The 24,074-nt window shown below is 31.7% G+C and overlaps 2 protein-coding genes across 2 annotated transcripts; both read right to left on the bottom strand.

The window, feature by feature from the left end:
• Positions 1-287: 287 nt before the first annotated feature.
• Positions 288-2,487, bottom strand: LOC135123227 (cGMP-dependent protein kinase 1-like). Its single transcript, XM_064047721.1, has 4 exons — positions 2,368-2,487; positions 976-1,361; positions 509-898; positions 288-456 (listed from the first exon to the last, which is right to left on the bottom strand). The coding sequence occupies exons 1-4, from the start codon at positions 2,485-2,487 to the stop codon at positions 288-290; spliced, it is 1,065 nt and encodes a 354-aa protein (XP_063903791.1).
• A 15,704-nt stretch (positions 2,488-18,191) lies between these two features.
• On the bottom strand, positions 18,192-19,400 carry LOC135123226 (cGMP-dependent protein kinase 1-like). The gene is made up of 4 exons (XM_064047720.1): positions 19,387-19,400; positions 18,918-19,325; positions 18,476-18,865; positions 18,192-18,366 (listed from the first exon to the last, which is right to left on the bottom strand). The coding sequence occupies exons 1-4, from the start codon at positions 19,398-19,400 to the stop codon at positions 18,192-18,194; spliced, it is 987 nt and encodes a 328-aa protein (XP_063903790.1).
• Between the last annotated feature and the right edge of the window lie 4,674 nt (positions 19,401-24,074).

Genomic DNA, 24,074 nt, shown 5'->3' with positions numbered 1-24,074 from the left:
ACTTAATTGCAAAATGCTTATTTCTCTACAAGAAACTACCATGTGAAACATGTTTTAAGTATTATGTTAATCAAAATCAGTCTGCGCTTGCAATTGAGATGCCTACAGAAAGCTCGTAAAAACAAAACATATTCAATTTCAATTTTATATTTACAAATTTATTACAAAATGCGTTACAGTTATGTACAAATAATAATAAAACTAAAATTGTGATCAGTTATCACAGAAATCGAATCACTGGCATTTTTTATCACAGATCGATCACTAACAACATTTTTGAAGTCGCCCTAGAAATCAACGTCCCAGTCTGTAATGTCGTACCAGTCCTCCGTCTGCGATTCGTCATCGTCCGAAGAGACGAAGTTGCTGCTATCGGTGGCGTTTTTGACCTGGGGCAAAACTGGTGGGGCGAGAGTTCTAGCCACCAGCGCCTCCCAATCAAACTCGCTAAAATATCTACAAAAAAAATGAGAACATTTTGAATTTCAAAAATCCATTTTTAACTTACTCATGTTGTTTAATATCATTCAAGCCTCCAAGGCGTTTGGAGGGGTCTTCTTTGCACAAACTTTTAATCAGGCTTGTGGCATTTTCTGTCAAGTTTTCCGGGAAAACGACGGTATCGATGCCTTTTAGTATGTTCGTGTAAGTCTCGTATTTGTTTTTCCCGGTAAAGGGTAGATCTCCACTGAGACACTCGAAGACCAGTACCCCTAGGCTCCAGAAATCAATCCTGAGGTCGTGGCCTTCTTTCAGGATGATTTCGGGCGCCATATAGTCTACCGTGCCACAGAAAGTTGTGGTTCTGCCGTCACAGCCTAGCTTCTTGGCAAGTCCAAAATCCACCAGCTTTAAGTATCCTTGGTCATCCAAAATAAGATTTTCCGGCTTTATATCCCTGCCAAGTAAATAAAATTTATAAATATTTCGAATGCAACGTCATAAATTTTACTGTGTCAAAATTTTCGCTCTTACCTATGGACGATATTTTTCGAGTGTATATACTCCAAAGCCTGTGCTACACACGCGGTGTAAAATTTCGTGGTATCATTGTCAAAGTAACGTTGTTTGTCTAAAATTGTCCACAAGTCACCCCCGAGGCAACACTCCATTAGCATGTATACATGTTCTTTGTCCCTGAACGTCCGGTAAAATTTAACTATAAAGTCGGAATTCAGTTCCTGTAAAATTCTCCTTTCGTCTCTAACGTGTTTTTGTTGCTTGGTTGCGACAATGTGCGACTTTTTCATTGTCTTTAGAGCGAAGGAGCGGCTGGAATCGCCTAGAATTTGCACCAAGTCGACACGTCCGAAGCCCCCAGCACCTAACGTCTTTACTCGCAAGACCTCTAGGCCGCCTAACTTTAAAGGTTTGTTTTCATTCGTGTCTCTGAAAAAGTGAACAAAAGCATGTCAAAAGAACTATTTGATTTTAAATATCCACCAAGAAACATAAGGGTCAGCCCAAAATTTTGATTTAGGCAAAGTCACCTTTGATGTTGGAGACTGGTTAAAAAAATACTAACTAATAAAGACAACTTTTAACAAACTAGTTAGTGTTATAAGTAAAAAAAGTCTTTTTAAATACCTTTGTTCCAATTTAATGTGTTTAATTATGCTGATGAAGACAAGTATTTTTCTTGTCAAGACCAGAAACAGGTCATACACTTTTGTCAAAAACATTTTTTTTATTATTCACTTTACACTGCAGGTATACACGGTGATCGAACTGACAGGCAGGTATCAAGTGAAATGAACTGCAAGTCCCTTAGATATATCAAAAACTATCCCCTCCCGGAATCCATTCAAAATTGTACATGTTGTATTAGAGTAAGTCTACAATAACAGTTTGGATTTTTAAGAATAGGAGCTTAAAAATTATAATTGTAGAGTGAGAAGGTAAATATTAAGCCGATAAGGAATTAGGTAATTACTTTACTTAAAATTTTGATTTGTTTTAGAAAATATTAAACGGATTTATAATAGAGTCTATTTAACGAATGACTAGTCTCTTATTAGAGTTAAAACACATAAAACTGCTAGTAAATTCAAAATAACGATTGAAAATATAAAAAAAAACAAAAGAATAACACACAATAAATTTGCGCTATGAACAAAATTGAAACCGGACAATTCCATTTTCGCAAATTTAGGGGAGGTAGTTTCTCGGTGCCGTGTGTGGCAATTCATTGTTTGTTTTACAAGTTTTAAAAATCAGTTCTCTTCAGAACTTTAAAATAAGATTTATAAATTTATATTATCTTTAATAAATTTCTTTTATTTTTTTTTTCATCTAATTAAATTGGATAGTCCGAAGTCTACCAGCTTTACGTATCCAAAATAATATTCTCGGGCTTCAACTACCTACAAATTTACCTGCAGAGTCCATCTGTGAGTACGGAATTGTTGGGTGAAACTTTTCCTGGAAGGCAGGTAGGACGAAGTGGCCAGCTAGATCACCTAATTTAACCCCACTTGGATTTTTCATCAGGGTTATGTAAAAAATCGAGTTTATGTTAATAGACCACAAAGCATCGAAGAACTCCAAGAAAGAATATTAAATGTGATTGCTGATATTCGCCCTAATATAATAACTTAATAACAGATTAATTTGATAACCTTGTGCAACGTATTTACTATTGACAGGAAGTAAATGGAAAACACTTGGAATATTTGTTGTAAAATGATTATTTTTTAAATGTTAATTTGATCTTTTTTCAATAATATATGTTTCATAGAGATGTACCGACTGTAGGTCTGGCCGACTAACCGACTAGCCGATTGTTCGGCCAGTAAAAACCGACTAGTCGGCCGACTGTTCGGCTTTGCAATAAAAAACCGGTTTATAAATGCGACAGAGAGTGTTTTTTTTTCTATTTCTCTGACTACCTTAAAAATTTGTTTTATTTTAATAAAAGGAATAACTAAAGTTCCTTTGTTTTCCAAAAAATGTGTTAAATTTGTTTGGATAATTTTAACAATTATTTTTTTTTTGTATTAACTCAATACAAAAATAAAGAATAACACAATTTAGGGCCAGTTTATACAATACAGTAGACGCCGCTTAATATGATCACGGTTAATGTTATCAACCGCTTAGTGTGATCAAAATCGCTTGGAACGGGCCCACGCAATACCTATGCATTACAGTTTTTCCGTTTATTGTGATCAATATTTCGCTTATTGTGATCAATCTCGCAATTCTTATACAAACGGGAATTGCTTTTTTGGAGAAGCGAGACGACTGAAACTAGTATTGTGTTTTAATGAACACTCATTGGTCTCAAAAGGTACATTCGCTTATACCACTCACTTTATACAACCACAATCGGTGGTCAAAAACAGACTTAAGTAATCAGTGCGTTTTCGACTTTTGAACGAACGAATTGTTTCTGTTTTAAATTTGAGTAGTACTTATGTAAAAATTAGCACGTCGAAACGATGAAATCTTAGTTTATCAGAGAAAAAAAAAAATTCTCAGCCCTTACTTAACAAATTTCTACAACAACGAAAGGAAATCGAGGGTTCCTTTCTCAGAATGGTAACCAAAATTTAAAATAAATTCTAATGTTTATGTACCTTCATCTATCAGCGTAATAATCACTGTCTTGTTCATGATTTTGTTTTGTTTCGAGTTTTACTGTCTTTGACGGTGGGGTTCGCTTATTATTATCAGTCGGTTAGTGTGATCAATTTGTCTGAGTCCCAAAGTGATCACATTAAGCGGCGTCCACTGTATTTTAACTGAGATTAAGTTGATCGCGCATTTAACAAGACCATTAGCGACGTCTGATTGGCGTAGAGTCGGTCACATGGTAGTCATGGTACTTTAACGCGGTGTTAAAAATTAAATCGCAACTAAGTATTTAATTGAGGTTCTGTAAACCGGGTTTAATTGTTGTATATACTATTTTAATTTTAATAAAAAAAGCCGACCAGTCGCCGACTGCCAGCCGAGGATGAAAAACGGCCGAATAGTCGACTTATCCGACCGGTCGGCTACTAGTACCGACTAATGTTTTATTTAAATTTTACAAAAAGCTTTCATAACAATGTATTCACTATTTACATACAATAATTAAATCCGAGTATTGTTATTTCTAGAATTTTTATTTTGACAAATTTATTTTACCATATAGAAAAAATAAAATAAATAATTCATGCGTTAAATTACCAGACATAAATTTTCCTAAGCATATTTTGGCTGTAGGTAAGTTGTCTCCCAATGGTCAAGGTGACAAAAAGGGTATAGGTAAATTCTCTCCCGGTTACGCAGGTACCTACACGGATTAAGGCGACTCGCTAGACGAGGTATAACATTTTTTTGGTTTTTTGTATGAGAAAATGATATTAATATAGATGTATCATACATCAAACTGCAGTTTTTTTATATTCTAGAGCGCAGAGACCAGTTCAATCAACTACAAAAATATGGCTGAGAAATATCGCAAAAAAAGCACCATTGTATGTTTTCTTTTCAAGTTTTTTGACTCATAACCATCATAGAAACGCTTGAAAGTTAGCACATGCATAAAACATCACTTTTTACAGGTCGTAGAGTCATTAAATGTTTGTTAGTGGTACAATTTGTTTAAATAATAATGTGTTTATTAAAATCAAAATATACCACAAATTAATGCAAAATAGGTCGACTAATTTTAATAGGAATATCAGAGGAAAATTAATGATCTATTGGTTAGCAGAGTTTTTAACAAAAACTAACAATTATTGAAAAAAATGGGTATCAATTCGACAGATTTTGAGCAGTTAGTTCAGTACTTTGCCGATAGGAGCGCCACTAAAATTTACGGAAACGACTTTCCAGGTAAAACCCTTATCGCCTGCTCTACCATAGGCTAATTGCTAGAGTTCTCGGCTGATTTTTCTAATTTATGGCAAGGAACTCAGTTTTATAACAAGCCGCCAGGACCGGCCGTAGTAATCTATTGTTAAAGAAATTAACTTTTCCGCAATGAGGTACTATCATAAAACCGAATTAAAACTGGGGAACTATAATATTTTTACTCCACTCAGGATCCTGAATTCAATACACATGATTACTAAAAATTCATTGTAATATTATTTTTAATATATCTTTTGCTTTCTTAATTAATAAAACTAATAAACATATTTATAATAATAATAAAAAATATATAAAATACAGCTTTTGTTTAACACGTATAAGTTGCTAAGTGTATCTACTACTTATCCCAGAAAGGAGGTGTTTAAAAAAAACCCTACGCCCAGTAACTTCTGCCTTCATTGTTTACTCGAAAAAAGTGCTGGTATATGTTTTCATTTGCCGAGAGATAATTTTCAAAATATATTTATAAAAAAAATATGCAAGTCTTGGTGATAAAAAATCTACTCCTAATAAATTATTAAAGTACATACATAAAAAATAGAATCAAATTTTATTTATTTTTAAAAAATCTCTCGCAAAGACAAGTCTTTCTTCTTGAATCAATTATTTCGGGCAATAATGCGCCAAAGTAAAATCTGCCGAGTTTATCTGCCATCTTTTTACATATTTCTTCGTCTTTATAATTTTTTTCTATATTTATTCCTTTGGGTGTCCACACAACAAAATAAAACTTGTGAAATACCCGTAACAAGCATTTGTCCCTGGACTTGAAAGTAGTAATCATGATTTTTTTTTTTAGTTTCAATTCTCTGTCAATGTACAAAATTTGATTATTTTTTTTCTAACCGCTTCTTCGGGAGACAAATCTTGCGATTTTGAAGGGCATTTATTTCGACTAATGCTTTCCTATCCTCTAGAACCCTGTCTGGACTATCAGCCAAGTAAGGAAATTGTTTTGAAATAAACAAGCCACACCGTTCAGTTTTTATATTTTTATTTATTTCAAAACATTTGACAGCTTTTTCCTCACTTTGCTGTCCATAGAATGTACGACTATTACTACTATGTACTGTACAACAGAGACTCCACAGTTTTAGCTATTGCTGTAGTCGGTCTAAGTTTGTAAATACGTCCAAAATTTGAAGCCGTGACCCTAATTTCTTTTGCCCAAATGTGCCTGTTGCCTAGTGTCTATTTCAATTTGGTCTAAATTCAAAGATAATTGTCTCAAAAAAACCTCTTTTGCTGTCACAAATGTTTCTACATTCATGACAGGATTTTCTAAAAAAATATTTAAAACATAATCGCAGTCGGGACCAGCATACGTACATTTTTTTACGACATATTTTTTTTACGAATACTTTGTCTAAGACGAGCTTGTTTCATAGACGAACAATATTTTTTTATTATTAAACCAGGACCGTTTTAATCACAATATATTTACTTATCCGCTCTAAAAAATTGATGACGTCACCTCAAAATTTTGCTGAATAAATCCTATCTAAAATGTACAAAATATAATGAGTCTCTTCTAGTAATTTATCATTCCATTCATATTTTTTGGATTCGGATATACAGGGTGACTCAAAAAATTTAATGAATGCGCGAATTTATTTTATTAATTTAATCAGAAACTACAAAACCGAATGCGTTGAAATCTAACGTGAAAAAAAAACATAATGGGCATGCAGTTGTCACGTTTCCGATAGCGAGGGAAGTACTGTCTAAACTCTTTAGACCAATTTTTTTGATTTTCCCATTTTTCCATTTCTCAATTTTTCAATGTTTCAGTTTGTGAATTTTTCACTGTTTCGATTCTTTAATTTTCCTTTCGTTTTTAGGTTTTTCAATCTTTCAGCTTTGGAATTTTGCAATATTTCGTTTCTTCAATTTTTCAAATTTTTGAGATTGTATTTTCTCGGTTTTTAAATTTTTCGATAGTTTAATTTTACAGTTTTTAAAGTTTTAGGTTTTTACATTTCTCACTATCTCCACTTTTCGATTTTTCAGTTCCATGATTTTTCAATTTGTCGAATTTTTAAATTTTAGATTGTTTGTTCTCGGTCATTCAATTTTCTGAGTTTTCAGGCTTAGATTTTTTTTGTTGTTCAATTCTTGGATTTTTAAAATTTTTGTTTTTTTAATTTTCCTATTTATCAACTTACTGGGATATCAATGTTTTGATTTTTTGATTGTTCAATTTCTCGATTTTTTTAATTTTTAGTTTTTGATACGATTTTTTTTTCAAAAATTTTCAGTTTTTCAATATATTAACTTTACGATATTTCAGTTTTACGATTTTAAAATGTTTTTATTTTTCAGTTTTCAATTTTTGAAGTTTCTAAATTTTTCGATTTTTCAATTTTTCGATTAACTGATTTTTTGATTTTCCCATTTCTCTATTTCTTGATTTTTCAATTCTTTCTTCAATTGTGATTTTTCAATTTTTCGATTTCTGGATTTTTTCACTTTTCCGATTCTTCAATTTTCTTTCCATTTTTCAGTTTTTCAAAATTTCAGTTTTGAATTTTTTCACTTTCTCGATTTTTCAATTTTCCTTCTATTTTTCAGTTTTTCAGTATTTCAGTTCTGAGATTTTGCAATGTTTCGGTTCTTCAATTTTTCAATTTTTGATGTTTCGATTTCTCGGTTTTTCAATTTTTTGGTAGGTATTTTAATTTTTCAATTTTTAAGTTCTAGATTTTCCGTTAATTTTTTTGTTTTCCTTGATGTTTTGATTTCTCGATTATTCGATTTTTTTAGTTCTCAGTTTAGATTTTTTGGTTTTCCATTTCTTCGATTTTTAAATTGTTTAATTTTTGATTGTTCAATTTCTCGATTTATAGATTTTTCAATTTTTCGGTTTACCGATTTTTTTCATTTAAAATGTTTCAATTTTTCAATTATTAACTTTTCGATTTTTCAATTTTGGTGTAATTTGAAAACGGTATTAATGATACATTTAGGCGAATAAACTAATAGACGGGTTTGATAAGCCTTGTTTGCTCTACAGAGTCTAAATTGTGTTTGAATAATATAATAATTATCTGGAATATTAAAATTAATATGTCAAAAGAATAGGAGTAATGAAATTTCTGTGCTGAAGGTATGTTGTGGGCCGCCTGTCATAAATTATCATTATTCTGCATTATCGGCTTAGGATGTTTTTATGACCCACGTCCGGTAGTCGTCTATCCCAGCGCGTCAGGTAGATTAAAAGAAGAATTGCTGGTTGCGTTTAAGTCAACAAATGGCGCCCAATTCAAACTTGTCTCTCGTCTAGCGTTCCCAGTGTATATGGCCATTGTTTAAGTATATTATAGTTGAACAACCTATACGGACAATCACTTTCCCATGTAGAAAAGAATGAATATATATTTTACATCTCACTCGCTTCACTATGAAGTGGCGGTACCTTACGAAAGGGGGTAAAAATAGTCCGTAAGCACGTGATGTCGATAAGGTAGTAAATGGACGTATTAATCAGTACGTTGTACGGGGAGCAGTCACAAAATAAGCAAACGTACGTGTTGAAGACTTTACTGTAATATATGTATATGTAGTGCATACCTGTTTCAAGGTTAAGGTAACAAAAATTTAATATTATCGCGGTATACCTATTATCCATGAACTGCATGGCTAACAAATATGCGTCCCTTCGTCCACTTTAAAGGTATACGGAATTAAACGACCACTACTTTAATTAATAAGTAACAAGTCATCTAATTTGCCTCCAGAATAACTATGGATTATCATCAAACTATGAACACCAAATTAATTCAATATGAACATCTTCATCATATTATTTTTGAAACTAAAATGTATTTTATCCTAAGATTGTATCACAAAATATTCATCATTCATTGAGAATCTTATCAAGTGTACGTACGTAAAATGCTTGCTGGTGAAATCTTCATAAGTTTCAGAAGTTATAGTGCGAATTATTACATAAAAATTACATATTCAGATAGTGTAAAATCTTCTGAATTTTGTGATGTGCATTTGAATGTCCCTTGATTTGAAATAGCTTGGTAATTTGGCTGGTAAGTGAGCACTTTAATTCACAACTTCTATCAGTGAATGTTCTTGTGTTCACTTTTTATTGCTCCTTAATTGAATGTCAATGAATGCTGTTATTGATTATTAGTGCCTTTAAAATTTCTCTTCTCAATTGGCTTAACCTTTGTACTCAGTCGCTGTTCCCTGCCGTTGTCGATCTTTCCTTGTGTGTGAATATTTTTTAGAAAGTCACTGCGACCGACACCGCCAGTGTGAAAAAAGTGTCCCTGTTATATCCAACTTCCTGAATTATGAGCGTTATAAATTGTAGTTGTTGTAATGGTCCTGCAGAACCTCATAAAATTGTGAACTGTTGTGTATGTAACAAACCCTATAAAATTGATTGTGTGAATATTTCATCAGGGGAGGCCAGAAAAATTCACTCAAAGTCCGGCTTGACTTGGACATGCAAGAATTGTGCCCAGTTGGGAAATGATATCAATAGTTTAAAGAAAATCATTATTGCACTACAAAATGATATCAATGAGTTGAAATCAAAAATGCTGACACCGGATGCTACAAATTCACAGGCTAATTTACTTGATGTGGAAAAGATTGTTCAGGAGGTAGCCGATAGAGAGAAACGTAAGTTTAACATCGTTGTCTTTGGTCTCAAAGAAGACAAGGATCTTAAGACAAATAACGATCAACTGAACGCTGATAAAGTTATACTTCCAAAAATTCTTTCCGCGGTTGGTTTCAATGAAAACGATTTAAACTTTATGCGGTTGGGAAAATTTGATTCTTCTAAACAAGAGCGTTGTCGTCCTGTGAAGGTATTTTTGTCTTCGACTGGTAATGTTATTGACATCTTGCGTAATTCTTTTAAGCTTAAACTTATTCCTGATTACAGTAATATTTCTATTTCGTCTGACCGAACACCAATGCAGCTTCAGGCTTATAAAGCTGTTAAAAATGAATTATCTAATCGTTTAGCCAATGGAGAGTTGAATCTTAAAATCAAATATAAAAATGGAATTCCTGGCATTGTCTCAAATTTAAACTAAACGCGCCCAACAATAATCCCACCATCATTACTATCTACTATCAAAATACAAGGGGTCTTCGATCTAAAACACATGATTTTTATCTTGGCGTTTGTGAATCCTCATATGATATTGTTATTGCTACCGAATCATGGTTAAATAACTCTATTCAGGATTATGAATTATTTCCTTCTTGTTATAATATTGTTCGAGTTGACCGAAAATTTGATGTTGTTAACAAATCTGATGGTGGAGGTGTTGTAATTGGTCTTATTGATAAAATATTATACACTGTTGTTGACGTTTCGAACATTTCTCAACTGGTGCCATTGATTGATATTGCTGTATGTGAATGTCAGTTGTCTACTACACATTTTTTCCTTGTTGTATTGTATATACCCCCGAATTTATCATCTAATGACTATGAAATCTTTTTTGAAGCACTTGAAATATTCCTTGCTAATAAATCTGTCTTAATAATTGGAGACTTTAACATAACATCTTATATTGATAAAAATACTACATGCACTAGTGCTAGATCTCTTCAACACTTATGCAGTTCTCTTGGTCTTGCGCAATTTAATGGCATAATTAATACAAATAATAGAGTTTTAGACTTAGTATTATCCAATCCAAATTACAGTATTGAGGTTATTCGAGATGATCAACCATTTATAATTGAGGACAACCATCACCCTGCCCTGGCAATTTCAGTTCAAATCCCGGCCAGTCTGAATTTACTTCCGTTTCCGTCTGCTCAAAATAAACGATTCAACTTCAGAAAAGCGAATTTCATTACATTATACAATGATCTTCTTAACATGGACTGGTCCTGTCTTGAAAGGTACTCTGAGGTAAACCAAGCACTTCATGCTTTTTATAATATTCTATACGGAATTTTGGAAAACTCAGTTCCCCAAAATACAACACAAAAGTGTCAGTATCCTCCTTGGTTTTCCTTTAGTATTATATCTAACTTAAAACTCAAAAATTACTACAGGCGGAAGTGGAGATCTAGTAAAAATGTTATTTATTTAGAGAATTTTAAAAGATTACGCCGTCTTTGCAAGAATGATATCTCTACAGCTTATGCTTCTTATATGGATCGAATTGAACAATCCCTTCATTCCGACCCCAAGGAAGTATTCAAGTACTTACACATGAAGCAAGGCACAACCAGGATTCCGGGCAGAATGTATGATGGTAATATAATGTATGACTCTGCAAGTGAAATTGTAAATGCTTTTGCAAGCACATTCTCTCAATCTTTTAGTGATTCATCAAATGTTCCAGTTGTTGATACTCACACTTCTTATAATACTTTCAATTTACAAAAGGTATGTGAAGAGGATTTAATAAAAATAATGTCAACCTTTTCAAACAAAAATACAGCAGGTGATGATCTGATACCCAGCTTTTTAGTTCGTGATTGCAGATACGTTTTGGCTAAACCTTTATGTTCAATTATTAACTTAGCTATTTCTTCATGTTGTTTTCCCATATTGTGGAAACGTGCTAGAGTTGTTCCGATTTATAAGAAGAATGATATCTCTCAACTAAAAAACTATAGACCAATAGCTATATTAAATAACTTTTCGAAAATATTTGAACAAGTTATATACAGTACCATCTACCTTAATACTCATCTTCACATCTCTCCTTATCAACACGGTTTTTTAACTGGTAAATCGACCATTACAAACCTCATGATAGTAACGCAATATATTTCTGAAGAATTAGATAAAGGTGGACAAGTGGATGTAATCTACACGGACTTTTCTAGTGCGTTTGACCGTGTTGATCACAACTTGCTGCTGAATAAGCTCAGTTTTTTTGGCATGTCTCTATCATTTATTAAACTTATTGAATCCTACTTGGTTGCACGAATTAACTATGTCTTTTATAATGGTTACTTATCACATGAGTATGTGTCAACGTCAGGTGTACCTCAAGGTTCCAACCTGGGACCTCTTCTTTTTATATTATTTATTGATGACTTATTGAGGGCACTTACATGTCCTAGACTTGGATTTGCTGACGATTTAAAAATTTATTCTTCCATTGATAATCTTAATGACATGAAGCTTCTTCAGGACAACCTAGACATGATTTACAGATGGTCTGTAGAAAATAAAATTCTTTTGAACACTATTAAGTGCTGTTTTGTGACTTTTACTCGCAAAATAAATCATTTGTTTTCTGCTTATTACATCAATGACCAAAATCTTATTAAAAATGACACTGTTAAAGACTTGGGCGTAGTCTTTGATTCACAGTTAACTTTTTCAGAGCACATTGAAACACTTGTATCATCTGCCTCAAAATCTCTGGGATTTGTAATACGCATTTCGAAATATTTTAGAACTCCAGCTTTATTCAAATCATTTTACTTTTGTTTTGTAGTCAGTAAACTCGAATATGCTGCAGTAATATGGTCACCTTATTATTTACAATACAAACTTATTATTGAGCGTATTCAACGTCGATTTCTGAAGTTTATGTCTTTTAAGCTGTATGGTTATTTTCCTGAAAGAACTATGGAATATAGTGCTCTTCTTGATCAGCATAAGTTTCAGTCTTTGGTCATGCGAAGAGATATGCACTCTGCGAAATTTCTTTGGAAAATTGTACATAATAGAGTTGATTGTCCTCACATCCTATCGATGATCAATTTCTATGTGCCACGTCTGAATAATCGTCATGCGGTGACATTTTATTTACCCAAACCCAAGACTAATATGTTAAAAAAATCTCCAATAACTAACCTATATCGTTGTGCTAATAAGTTATATGATGATATTTTTGCTAATGGGATCAAACAAATAACTTTTTAATTTATGTTTTTGTAATATTTAAGTTTATATTCTTCTATTATTGTAATTTAATTTATTTTAAGTTAATTTAATTGAATTGAATTTTATTTTATTGTACATGTACACAAATATGTATTTTGTCCTGTTAATGGGAAACTGTTGGGCAATAAAGTTATTATTATTATTATTATTATTATCACCATTTAAATATATACGATTTAGACATCAAGAAATAAATTTAAAATTGCAAAAATTATACTAAAACAGCCTTAAATGTGTCTTGTATGTACGTGCTTATCAGTATGTAGGCATTTTAACGCACAGCAATAATCGTTCTTGATGAGTAATGACTGATGACTACTGTAACACAGTAAATCCTCGAAATCGAAAATTTAAAACACTGAAAAATTCAAATATAGAGAACTGAAAACTCAAAAAATCGAAAAAAATTAATGATTACAAAAATTGAAAAGTTAAAATTGAGAAATCGAAAAACTGAAAAGTCACAAAATTGAACGAAATATCAAAAAATTAGGAAATTAAAAAATTGAGAAACAAAAAAGTCAAAAACGCAGAGTTTAAAAATCGCAAACTTAAAAAATCGAAAAATTGAAAAATCAAAAACCGGAATATTCGAAAAATTGAAGAACTGAAGAACTGAAAAATCGAAACTTTAGGAAGTGGAGAAATGGGAATATAAAAAAATAGATTAATTGAGAAATCCGAAAACTAAAAATTCAGAAACGTCAAAATTTGAAAAATAAAAAAATATTGAAGAACTAAAAAAATCGAAAAATCTAAAATTTAAAACATTGAAAAGTTAAAATATCCTAAAACTGAAAAATGGAGAAATCCAAACATCAAAAAATCAAAAAAAAAATAAAAATAAAAATCTAAAATTTAATAATCGAAAGACTGAAAAATCAACGAATCGAGAAGTCGAGAATTGAAAAAATTGGACAATTGAAAAATCGGATAAATCAAAAATCGAAACATCGAAAAATCGAGAAACCGAAAAGCAAAAAATCGAAAAACCAACAAATCGAAAAATCGAAACATTGTAAAATTCAAAAATTGAGACATCGAGAAATCGAAAAATCAAAAGACAAAAAAAATCGAGGAGTCGAAAAATCAAAAAATTGAGAAACCGAAGTAGGCCAAAATCGAAATATCGAAAACTTAAATATGGAAAAATTGATAAAGCAAGAGATTGAATAATCAAAACATCGAAACATCCGAATCTCAATGAATTGAGATCTCAAAAAATTTAAACATTCGTAAATTAAAAAAATTAAAATATAGAACTGGAAACTCGAGAAACTGAAAAATCTAGAAATTTAAAAATTAAAATATGAAAAAGTTGAAAAATTGAGAAATTGAAATAAAAAACAAAAAACTGAAAATCCAAAAATAAAAAATAGAAAAATCTAGAAGTCGAAAAATGAAAGAATCGAAGTATTGAAAAATATCAAAACTGTAAGAAATATCCAAAAATTGAGAAATCGACAAACCAATAAAGCGAAGTCGAAAAATCGAAGAATTGAAGAACTGAAAAATCGAAACTTTGCGAAGTGGGAAAATCAAAAATAGATTAATTGAAAAATCAGAAAACTGAAAATTTAACGCAAAAATTTGAAAAATTGAAAAACTTAAATACTGAAGAACTGAAAAGTCAAAAATCAAGAAATCGAAAAAACTAAAATTTAAAACAATGAATAATTAAAATATCGCAAAACTGAAGAATCGAGAGATCCAACTCAATTTGAAAAATTGAAAAATCGGGGCATTGAAAAATTGGAAAATCCAGAAATTGAAAAGCTCAAAAGAAAAAAATCGAAAAAGCGAGAAATCCAAAAATCGAAACATCGAAAAATTCAAAAACTAAGACTTCGAGAAATCGAAAAATCGGAGGATCGAGAAATTGAGGAGTCGGAAGCCGAAAAGGAAAGTTAAAAATTGAAAAATTGAGAAATTGAACAATCAAAACAACGAAACATCTGAATTCGATAAATTGAGAAAATAAAAAATTGAATAATCGAAAAATTTTAAAAAAGAAAAACTGGAAAATCAAAAATTAAAATTCAAAAAATGGAAAAATTGAAAAATTGAAATATAGAAGAACTGAAAACTCGAAATATCGAAAAACCTAGAATTTTAAAAAATGAAATATTAAAACATCGAAAAGTTTAAAAATTGAGAAATCGAAGCATTAAATAGTCCCAGAATTGAAAAATCTAAAGTTTACAATAAATTGAAAATCCAAAAAGGAAAAAAGCGAGAAATAAAAAAAAATCCATCAATTCAAAAATCGAAAAGTCGAAAAATTGAAATATTGAAAAATCTCATAACTGAAAGAAATATTCAAAAAATTGAGAAATTAAAAAATTGGAAAATTGAGAAATCGAAAATCTAAAAAAGCAACATCGGAAAATCGTAAGCTTAAAAAAGCGAAAAATTGAAGAAGTGAAAAATAGAAACTTTAGGAAGTCCAGAAATGGAAAAATAAAAAAAATACTTTAGAAACCGGAAAACTGAAAATTTAGAAACGTGAAATTTTGAAAAATTGAAATATCAAAATATTTAAAAACCGTAAAATTGAAGAGGACAAAAATTGAGAAATCGTATCATTGAAACATCGTAAGATTGAGAAATCGAAAAATAAAAAAAATCGAGAAATAGAAAATTTAAGGAATGGAGGAATCGGAAAAGCCCAAAATTGAAATATTGAAAAATTGAGACATTGAAAGTTGAAAAATCGAGAAATCGACAAGTCGAAAAATCCCAATAGCGTATTTAGGTATAAATCACAAGATCAGGACTATTCTACTTTTTAAAATTTAAATACATAACATTATAAATTGGAAAATGTTGATTTTTTTTCCAAAAATCTTGACGTCTAAGGTGAAAACTCCACACGGATGCATAAACCGTAAACGGGGCGAAACTACAATTTTACTATTGTAAAATTTGGAGATTGCGTCATTTCATTGTTCGTGACAAATTTTGGAGAGTGTAATTTGATAATACAATTTGAAATGTAAATTTTGTCATTCGGGAACATTATGTATTAAATCGTTAAGATGTTCAAGAACTTTGTTCACTTATTCGTTGTAAAGTCCAATGGTCGAAATGGGTTAGTTCTTCGTAGTGGATGTGAATCACATCAACTCTAACGAATATCGGTTTATAGATAAATCGCTTAAAGCCGATATTGGCCTGAGTGTGCTTTGGTCTGTAGATCAAACAAGTTCTCAGGCGACGAAAAATTGCATGTGGGAGGAGACTTCGGATTACAAATCGTGCCAAGAAAGACATATTTGGGAGAGATGGATTTTCAGGTGCTTGACTAGCGGTAATTTTAAATTGTTTGCTGTCGTTCGCGAAGTGAAGATTTCGTTAATAAATTCATAGAAAACTATAAGGGATTTTTTCATGCCTTAGAAAATTAAAAAGTAAAAAATACAATAACAAAAATTTTAAAATGCGGTTTACGAAAAATTAGTTGACCTGTGCAAAGAAGAAAATTTTGGAAACGCTGACAAATATGATATCTTAAAAAAAATAACACTTGAAGAAGTGCTTTCGGCGTAATATTTTTGATGTTCGCGTGAACAAAATACTCTATGTCAGTGTGCAGTGCGCAAAGAGTTAACTGTGCAGATCTAGCCGAAAATCCGAAAACCAAATCGCTGTGTGTAGGGCCAGCATAACGGAAGTAATAAATCATCCCATCGGTTGAAGAACGTTGGGTCAGTGCAATGATGTCGGTGTTATATCCCGAGAGGGGCCCAATACACCCAATAAAATCGAACAGACAAAATAAAGCTTCAAACATAATTATTTTTATACTAAAATTCTGAAGTTTATAAACTGCACATTTTATTTACCTATTTATTTGTTTATTTATTTTATCTTGTTTTCAAACTATAATAAACATTTCAAACAATGTCTGTAACTTATTTTAATGTAAATTATATTCATGTGGTTAACAAAATCAGATGTAATATTAGTGTGATTTTGACCTTATTCTAGATTTTATTACAGCAGAACGGCGTATCCTTTTTAAATTTTAGAAGTTACGGAAACTAGTTCAAGAAACAATTAGTTATCTCGTATTTTTGGAACAAAATCTACCAAAATGCCCGATAACAGCAATTGTTTTTCATAGAAACAAACAGTCTTCAAAGCAGCCTTTAATAACTCGATATTACAAACATGCCTCTTAACTTCTTTATGCGTTTTTTTCTCTCTTGTAATTATTTGTAATGTTAACGCCGAAAGTTTATGTCATTCTGTTATTTACTTTGAACATATATTTTCATTTTGTGTTAATATTTTTGTAACACCACGAATCTAAATTTTACTTAAAATCTTGTTTTACTTTAATCTTGTAAAACTAAACAATTATACCAGTTTAAAAACCCTTGGAAAGTTTCTGTCAGTCTTCAGATATAGTCAAATAAAAATAGGCGCCAAATTCATTTAAATTCAATTCTTTCGTATCACGTTACAACGCGTTGCTTCATATTTTTTATGTCAAGTATATTTTCATATTTTGTACATATATGTTTATACACATTACTGTTTACGGAACAATGTTAATTATGGATTTATGGATAACTCCTCGTTTAGAGCAGAGTGAAGGGTGTTTGCTTTTGCTAATGTTTGATGGCGCCATCTGATTTAGAGTAAAATAAACCTAATACGTTGGCTCACTGTAGTGAAAATCGCGTTGACGAAAAATTTGTCCCACGCCCCCTGGATTCCTTGTCCTAAAGCTCACTATTTAGGCGAAGTAAAATTTGTATTAGGTTATCCAACTATAATATACTTAAACAATGATATGGCTAATTGTATGGCATGTATCCTCTTATAGAACATAATAAGTGTCAAAAGCAATGCAGAAAAGTTCAACGCAAAATTAAAAAAGCCCATGACAATCTTTGCAATGCAAAAAATAAAAAAATAATGTGTTCATTAATTATTTAGATCAAAGAATGCTGTGCGATTTTGAACGTACGTCTTCTAGATTTCGGTTGCTTTTCAGATTATGGAATTAAACCAACAGGCGTCTAATGTTGGTTGCATCAATTTACAAAAGCACAGATTACGGATATCCGTAATCTGTGACAAAAGAAAACTTTCTTGAATCCAGTTTTTGTATTAATCGTAATTAATCATTCGTCCCCAAAAAAATTAGTTGGTAGATGGATTCCACGCAAATTATGATGGAATCTTCTTTATTATCCATTCAAAAATAATATATGTGTAAGTGCAACTAAATAATGAGTACAAACTTGTTAATAAGATATTTATTAGAACAACGAAATGGCTATAGACAATTGACCAAGAAAAATACAATTTAAAGTTTAGTTTTAAATTATTTATTTTTAAATATTATAAAGTAAAAAGAAAAAAGTCTTCTTATCACAGACATCATATTAGTTCACTGGTACTTTTTTATGTAGGGCTAGAAATCAGCGTCCCAGTCCATGTCGCCACTCATGCCTTCGGACGGAGTTTCGTCTTCGTCGGAAAAGCAATCGACAAAATTGCTGCTGTCGGTTGCGTTCTTGATCTTGGGTACAACCGGTGGGATATGTGTTCTAGCGACCAGTGCATCCCAGTCAAAATCGTCAAAATATCTACAAAAAAAGAGAAAATTGATTCGTTTTTACGATTGTCTTTATAAAAATTTCACAAAGTAATACAAAATATATTAGGTATTATTTAAAAAATCTATTTATAACTTACTTGTGTTGTCTTATGGCACTGATTCCCGCCAGACGTTTGCAGGGATCTTCTTGGCAAAAGCTTTTTATTATGCTTATGGCACTTGTGGTAACGTTTTCTGGAAAGTCCACGGTGTCAATGCCTGCTAATATATTCTTAAAAATCGCGTAGCTGTTTTCTCCGCCAAACGGGAGGTCACCAGTCAGGAATTCGAACATTACTATTCCTAGAGTCCAGCTATCCACCCTTATGTCGTGGCCTTCATTTCGGATGATCTCGGGCGCCATGTAGTGTACCGTGCCGCACAAAGTCGTAGTTCGACCGTCAATATCTAGCTTCTTGGCAAATCCGAAATCTATCAGCTTCACGTACCCTTGGGAATCCAAAATAAGATTCTCGGGCTTCAAATCTCTACAAAGTAGATTAAATTAAAAAAAGAATGTCAATAACTTGTCACTCTTACCTAAACACTATATTTCTGGAATGTAGATATTCCAGAGCCTCTATTGCACAGGCGGTGTAAAATTGGGTCGTAGTATTGCTAAATGAGCCCTCTTTTTGCAAGATCGTCCACAAATCGCCCCCTAAGCAACACTCCATCAACATATATACATTGTGGTCATCCCTAAACGTCTGATAAAATTCAACGATGAAGTCAGAATTCAGTTGACTTAAAATTCTGAGTTCCTCTTTAACATTTTTTTCGTTCTTAGTTGCAACGATGTGGGATTTCTTCAGTTTCTTTAGGGCGAAGGAACGGCTACAGTCGTCTCCAATTTGCACCAAATTGACTCGGCCGAATCCTCCAGTACCCAAAGTAGTGATGACCTTTAGATCGTCCAACTTCAAGGATTTTTTTTTATCGTTGTCCCTAAAAATTATGAACAGGTTTATGTTAGAAGATAAAACAAAAGCAAATAAACATTACTTACCCTATCCATGACATTTTGTGTCGTTTTTTAAATGGCAAAGTTCGTTTAGGCCTAATTTGTCTTACTAGGACGCCCATTTTTATTTCACACAGTGATTTTTGCGCTAGTCACTACCTCAGTCACCAGTTAAATATGCCGATATGCACACTCTGGTGGTTTATATAGACAATATAAGCCCCAACCCCCATTTTCAAATTTATGTCAAAAATGATAAGCCCTAACTAATTACCGCCAGGTGTGGGGTTGAAATCCTTTTCCAAGAAAGTTTCACAATATTATCAAAGGCTTAAATTAATTGTCCATTGTGTGTCTAAACGGTTTTGGAAACAAGGATGACCACCAGACAGCCAAACAATAATATCTAAATACCAAGAAACATAAAGGTACTTTAAGATTTTCCATAAACATTTTGCTGATTTTTAATACCCTAACATTTTCAACTAGTTCTTTGGAAATTACACCCTGTATAATAAAAATCTATTGCATTTTTCACATTAGTAAGAGACTTGTGAATATGATTTAACGCATTTCTTTGTTTAATCTTAGTTTAAGAATTAATTTTTAAGAATGTGGAAACCATTCTGAAAAAAATTAGCACAAGAAAATTAAAAACATCACGTGGGTGGAGTGGCTTAATATCCTAGATAAGTCTGATTAATTTACATATTGTGCTTTGGCCTTGAAAAGCAATTACTTGTGCTTTATAAATGTACCGAGCAATTTGCAAAACTTTCTTTTCTTTGTAAATCTTTGATTACGACTTAGAGGTGACCATAAATTATCACGCAGAGTGGGGAAGTATATAATAAGATCCGTTATTGTTTTGGAGCGGAACACCAAGGCACCAAGGTGTCGGCTATTAGGGACGGCTATTAAAAATAGTGACCGGCGCGGGGTCCAAAGCAATTTTGTTTTTGATTTGAGATACTTCCAAAAATGTCGTAAATCATATTTCTAACCAAGTATTGTTAATAGTTTACAACAGAAAATTGTAGACGTGACCTTGACAAGTATTTTAACTGAGTCCATTCAAGGACAAGTAGAAAGAATTAAATTTTGCTCAGGCTTTAAGGTTATCTATAAGCATAATTTAGTAAAGATTGTCCAGAATTATATGAATTTTATGGACTCCCAACGTTAATTTCACAGCTCAGGCGTCAATTCTATTGTACAGGTAAAGAGCCTGTCAGGGGAAAGCCGATCTTTTCTGTACCTGAGTTCGCCCCGCTCTTCAGCTAAACAATAAAACTGACAACAGGGCTGTAAAACAAATTAATTTTGGGAGTCCATAAAATTCATATAATTCTGGACAATCTTTAACTATTACTGACATATTGATTCCTTCTAAAAATTTGATATATTTCGGAGCATTCGGTTTTGGAGTTTCAAAATTAAATTGCAAAATGATGTTATAACAACTATAACTTTTTCCCCAAAAATCTGGATGTTAGGTTACAAAATCAAGACGGATTCATAAACAAAACCTGTAGGTTATTAAATATTTGGAGGTGACTTTCGGGTTGACCTGAAAAATTTTGCTTAGTATTTTTTCTTGTGTCTGACGAGGACAGAAATAGAAAGGGGTTGATCCAACTTGTGTCCCTTTTACCTGTTTTAACGAAGCTTAAATTTTTGAGATGGTCGACTTGAGTCTCAGGTCAAAATTATTTCGACAGAAATTCCCTCGCTTCTGAAAAGCCCAAAAATTAGAAAATCGAAAAATAAAAAAATCGATTAATCAAGAAGTTGAGAAATCGAATATTCAGAAACGCCAAAAATTCAGACATTGAAAAATTGAATAATTAAAAATTCGAAATTGAAAAATGAAAAAAAAACGAGAAATGGAAAAATTCAAAATTTAAAAAATCGAAAAATCGAAGAATCGAAAAACTGAAAAATTGGCAAAACGAAAAATTGAAAAAATAAAACATTGAGGAATCGAAAAATAGCCCAAAATCGGAAATATTCAAAAAATCATAAAATTCAAAAATCAGAACATCGAATCTCGGCAAATCGGGAGCACGAAAATTCGAAAAACTAAAAAATCGAACAATTTAAAAACCGAAGAATCTAAAACCAAGAAATCAAAAATTCTAAAATTCAAAAAATTGAAAAATTTTAAATTTCAAAAATCAAAAAAGTGAAAAATCGGGAAATCGAAAAATTGAAAAATTGAACAAAAATTGAAGAATCGAAATATTGAAAAATCCAAAAATCGAGAAATTGAAACATCAAATCCAGAAATGGATAAATGAAAAAATCGGAAACCACAAAAATAAAAAATCAAAAAATCCAAAATTTAAAGCGAATTATTGGAAAATCGGAAAATTCAAGAGCCGAAAAGCTAAAAATCGATAAATTGGAAAATCGGAAAACCGAGAAATCGAAATTGCTGAAAATCGAAGTATCGAAAAAGTTAAAAATAGAAAATTTTAATGCTTAAAAATATTGATAAATTGAAAAATAAAAAAAAATAAAAATCGAAAAATCAAAAATTTTGAACATCGAAAAATTGATAAACCGAAAAATCGAAAGGTCGGGTAATCGAGAATTTAATAAACAGAAAAATTGAAAATTTTCCAAAACTGAAATGTTTAAATTGAAAAATCGAGAAATCTAAAAATCGAAAACTCGAAAAATTTCAAAAATCGAAAAATTTAAAAATCAAAAGACTGAAAAATTAAACACAAATTGAACTGATAAAACTCGGCAAATTGAACAGTGGAAATCTGGATAAATCCAGGCTACGAAAAATCGAAAAAGTGAAAAATGGAAAAATTTAAAAAACGAAATCTTGAACTATCAAGAAATCGAAAAACTAATTATCAAAAATTTAAAGATCGGAAAATCGAAGCGTCAAAAAATGTAAAAATTGACGAATCGAAAAACCGAAAAATCGAGAAATTAAAAAATTTTAAATTCAAAGAAATCGAAAAATCGGGAAATTAAACAATCGAAAAATCTAAAACCGAGACGTAAAAAATCAAAAGATCGGGAAATCGCAACCCCAAAAAACTAAAAATTTAAAATCAAAAAAACTAAAATTCAAAAAATTGAAAAATTAAAATATCTAAAAATTGATGAGCTGAGAAATCAAAACATCTAAAAATAAAACAATTTAAAAACCTAAAAGTTAAAAATCGAAAAGTAAAAAAATTGAAAAATTGAATCGAAATGTGGAAAAAATCGTGAAACTGAAATATCGAATTAAGAAATCGAAATTAAAAAATCGAGAAATCGAAAATTGAAGAGTCGAAAAATTAAAAATCTTTCCTGACACCAAAAGCACACAAAAAATGCCTCTAAAAAATTCTAATTCAAAAATAAGTACAAAAAACTACACAAAAAAGTGACAAATCAAATAAACAAAAAACCACGTAACTGCGGATTTTCCAAGACTGAAAACATGCTTAAAATGGTAAATTTTATCTCCTATACTTCTCTACAAATTTACCATTTTAAACAAGTTTTCAGTTTCTTGTCGTGAATAAATAATAAAATATTAAATAAACTAAAAGTTTTACTACTAGTTATTCCGATAATGAATGAGTGATTTAGTTGTTAAACGTAGCAAAAGAAGCAGTTTCAAAATCATTACAATTGACCCAAAATGTGAGAAGGATTTTTTTTACTATTTTTCCTAGACTCACCAGTTGATTGTTAAGAGCGTAGCGGAGAGTTAATCCGCCATTTTCCAGACACCCGGTATAAGAAAAGAAAGGCAAAATACAAACCCCACCCACCCTCCCTAATCTTAATTGTGATGAATTTTCTTATTCGTCGTGAGTCGAGGGGCGGAACTTAATTGCAAAATGCTTATTTCTCTACAAGAAACTACCATGTGAAACATGTTTTAAGTATAATGTTAATCAAAATCAGTCTGCGCTTGCAATTGAGATGCCTACAGAAAGCTCGTAAAAACAAAACATATTCAATTTCAATTTTATATTTACAAATTTATTACAAAATGCGTTACAGTTATGTACAAATAATAAAACTAAAATTGTGATCAGTTATCACAGAAATCGAATCACTGGCATTTTTTATCACAGTTCGATCACTAACAACATTTTTGAAGTCGCCCTAGAAATCAACGTCCCAGTCTGTAATGTCGTACCAGTCCTCCGTCTGGGATTCGTCATCGTCCGAAGAGACGAATTTGCTGCTATCGGTGGCGCTTTTGACCTGGGGCAAAACTGGTGGGGCGAGAGTTCTAGCCACCAGCGCCTCCCAATCAAACTCGCTAAAATATCTACAAAAAAAAATGAGAACATTTTGAATTTCAAAAATCCATTTTTAACTTACTCATGTTGTTTAATATCATTCAAGCCTCCAAGGCGTTTGGAGGGGTCTTCTTTGCACAAACTTTTAATCAGGCTTGTGGCATTTTCTGTCAAGTTTTCCGGGAAAACGACGGTATCGATGCCTTTTAGTATGTTCGTGTAAGTCTCGTATTTGTTTTTCCCGGTAAAGGGTAGATCTCCACTGAGACACTCGAAGACCAGTACCCCTAGGCTCCAGAAATCAATCTTGAGGTCGTGTCCTTGTTTCAGGATGATTTCGGGCGCCATATAGTCTACCGTGCCACAGAAAGTTGTGGTTCTGCCGTCACAGCCTAACTTCTTGGCAAGTCCAAAATCCACCAGCTTCAAGTACCCTTGGTCATCCAAAATAAGATTTTCCGGCTT

The sequence above is a fragment of the Zophobas morio genome, unplaced genomic scaffold (genome assembly GCF_036711695.1).
Source record: "Zophobas morio isolate AGI-343-1 ecotype UQ-CSIRO unplaced genomic scaffold, CSIRO_AGI_Zmor_V1 ptg000006l, whole genome shotgun sequence".
Lineage (NCBI taxonomy): Eukaryota > Metazoa > Arthropoda > Insecta > Coleoptera > Tenebrionidae > Zophobas > Zophobas morio.
This window is presented reverse-complemented; position numbering and strand designations above follow the sequence as displayed.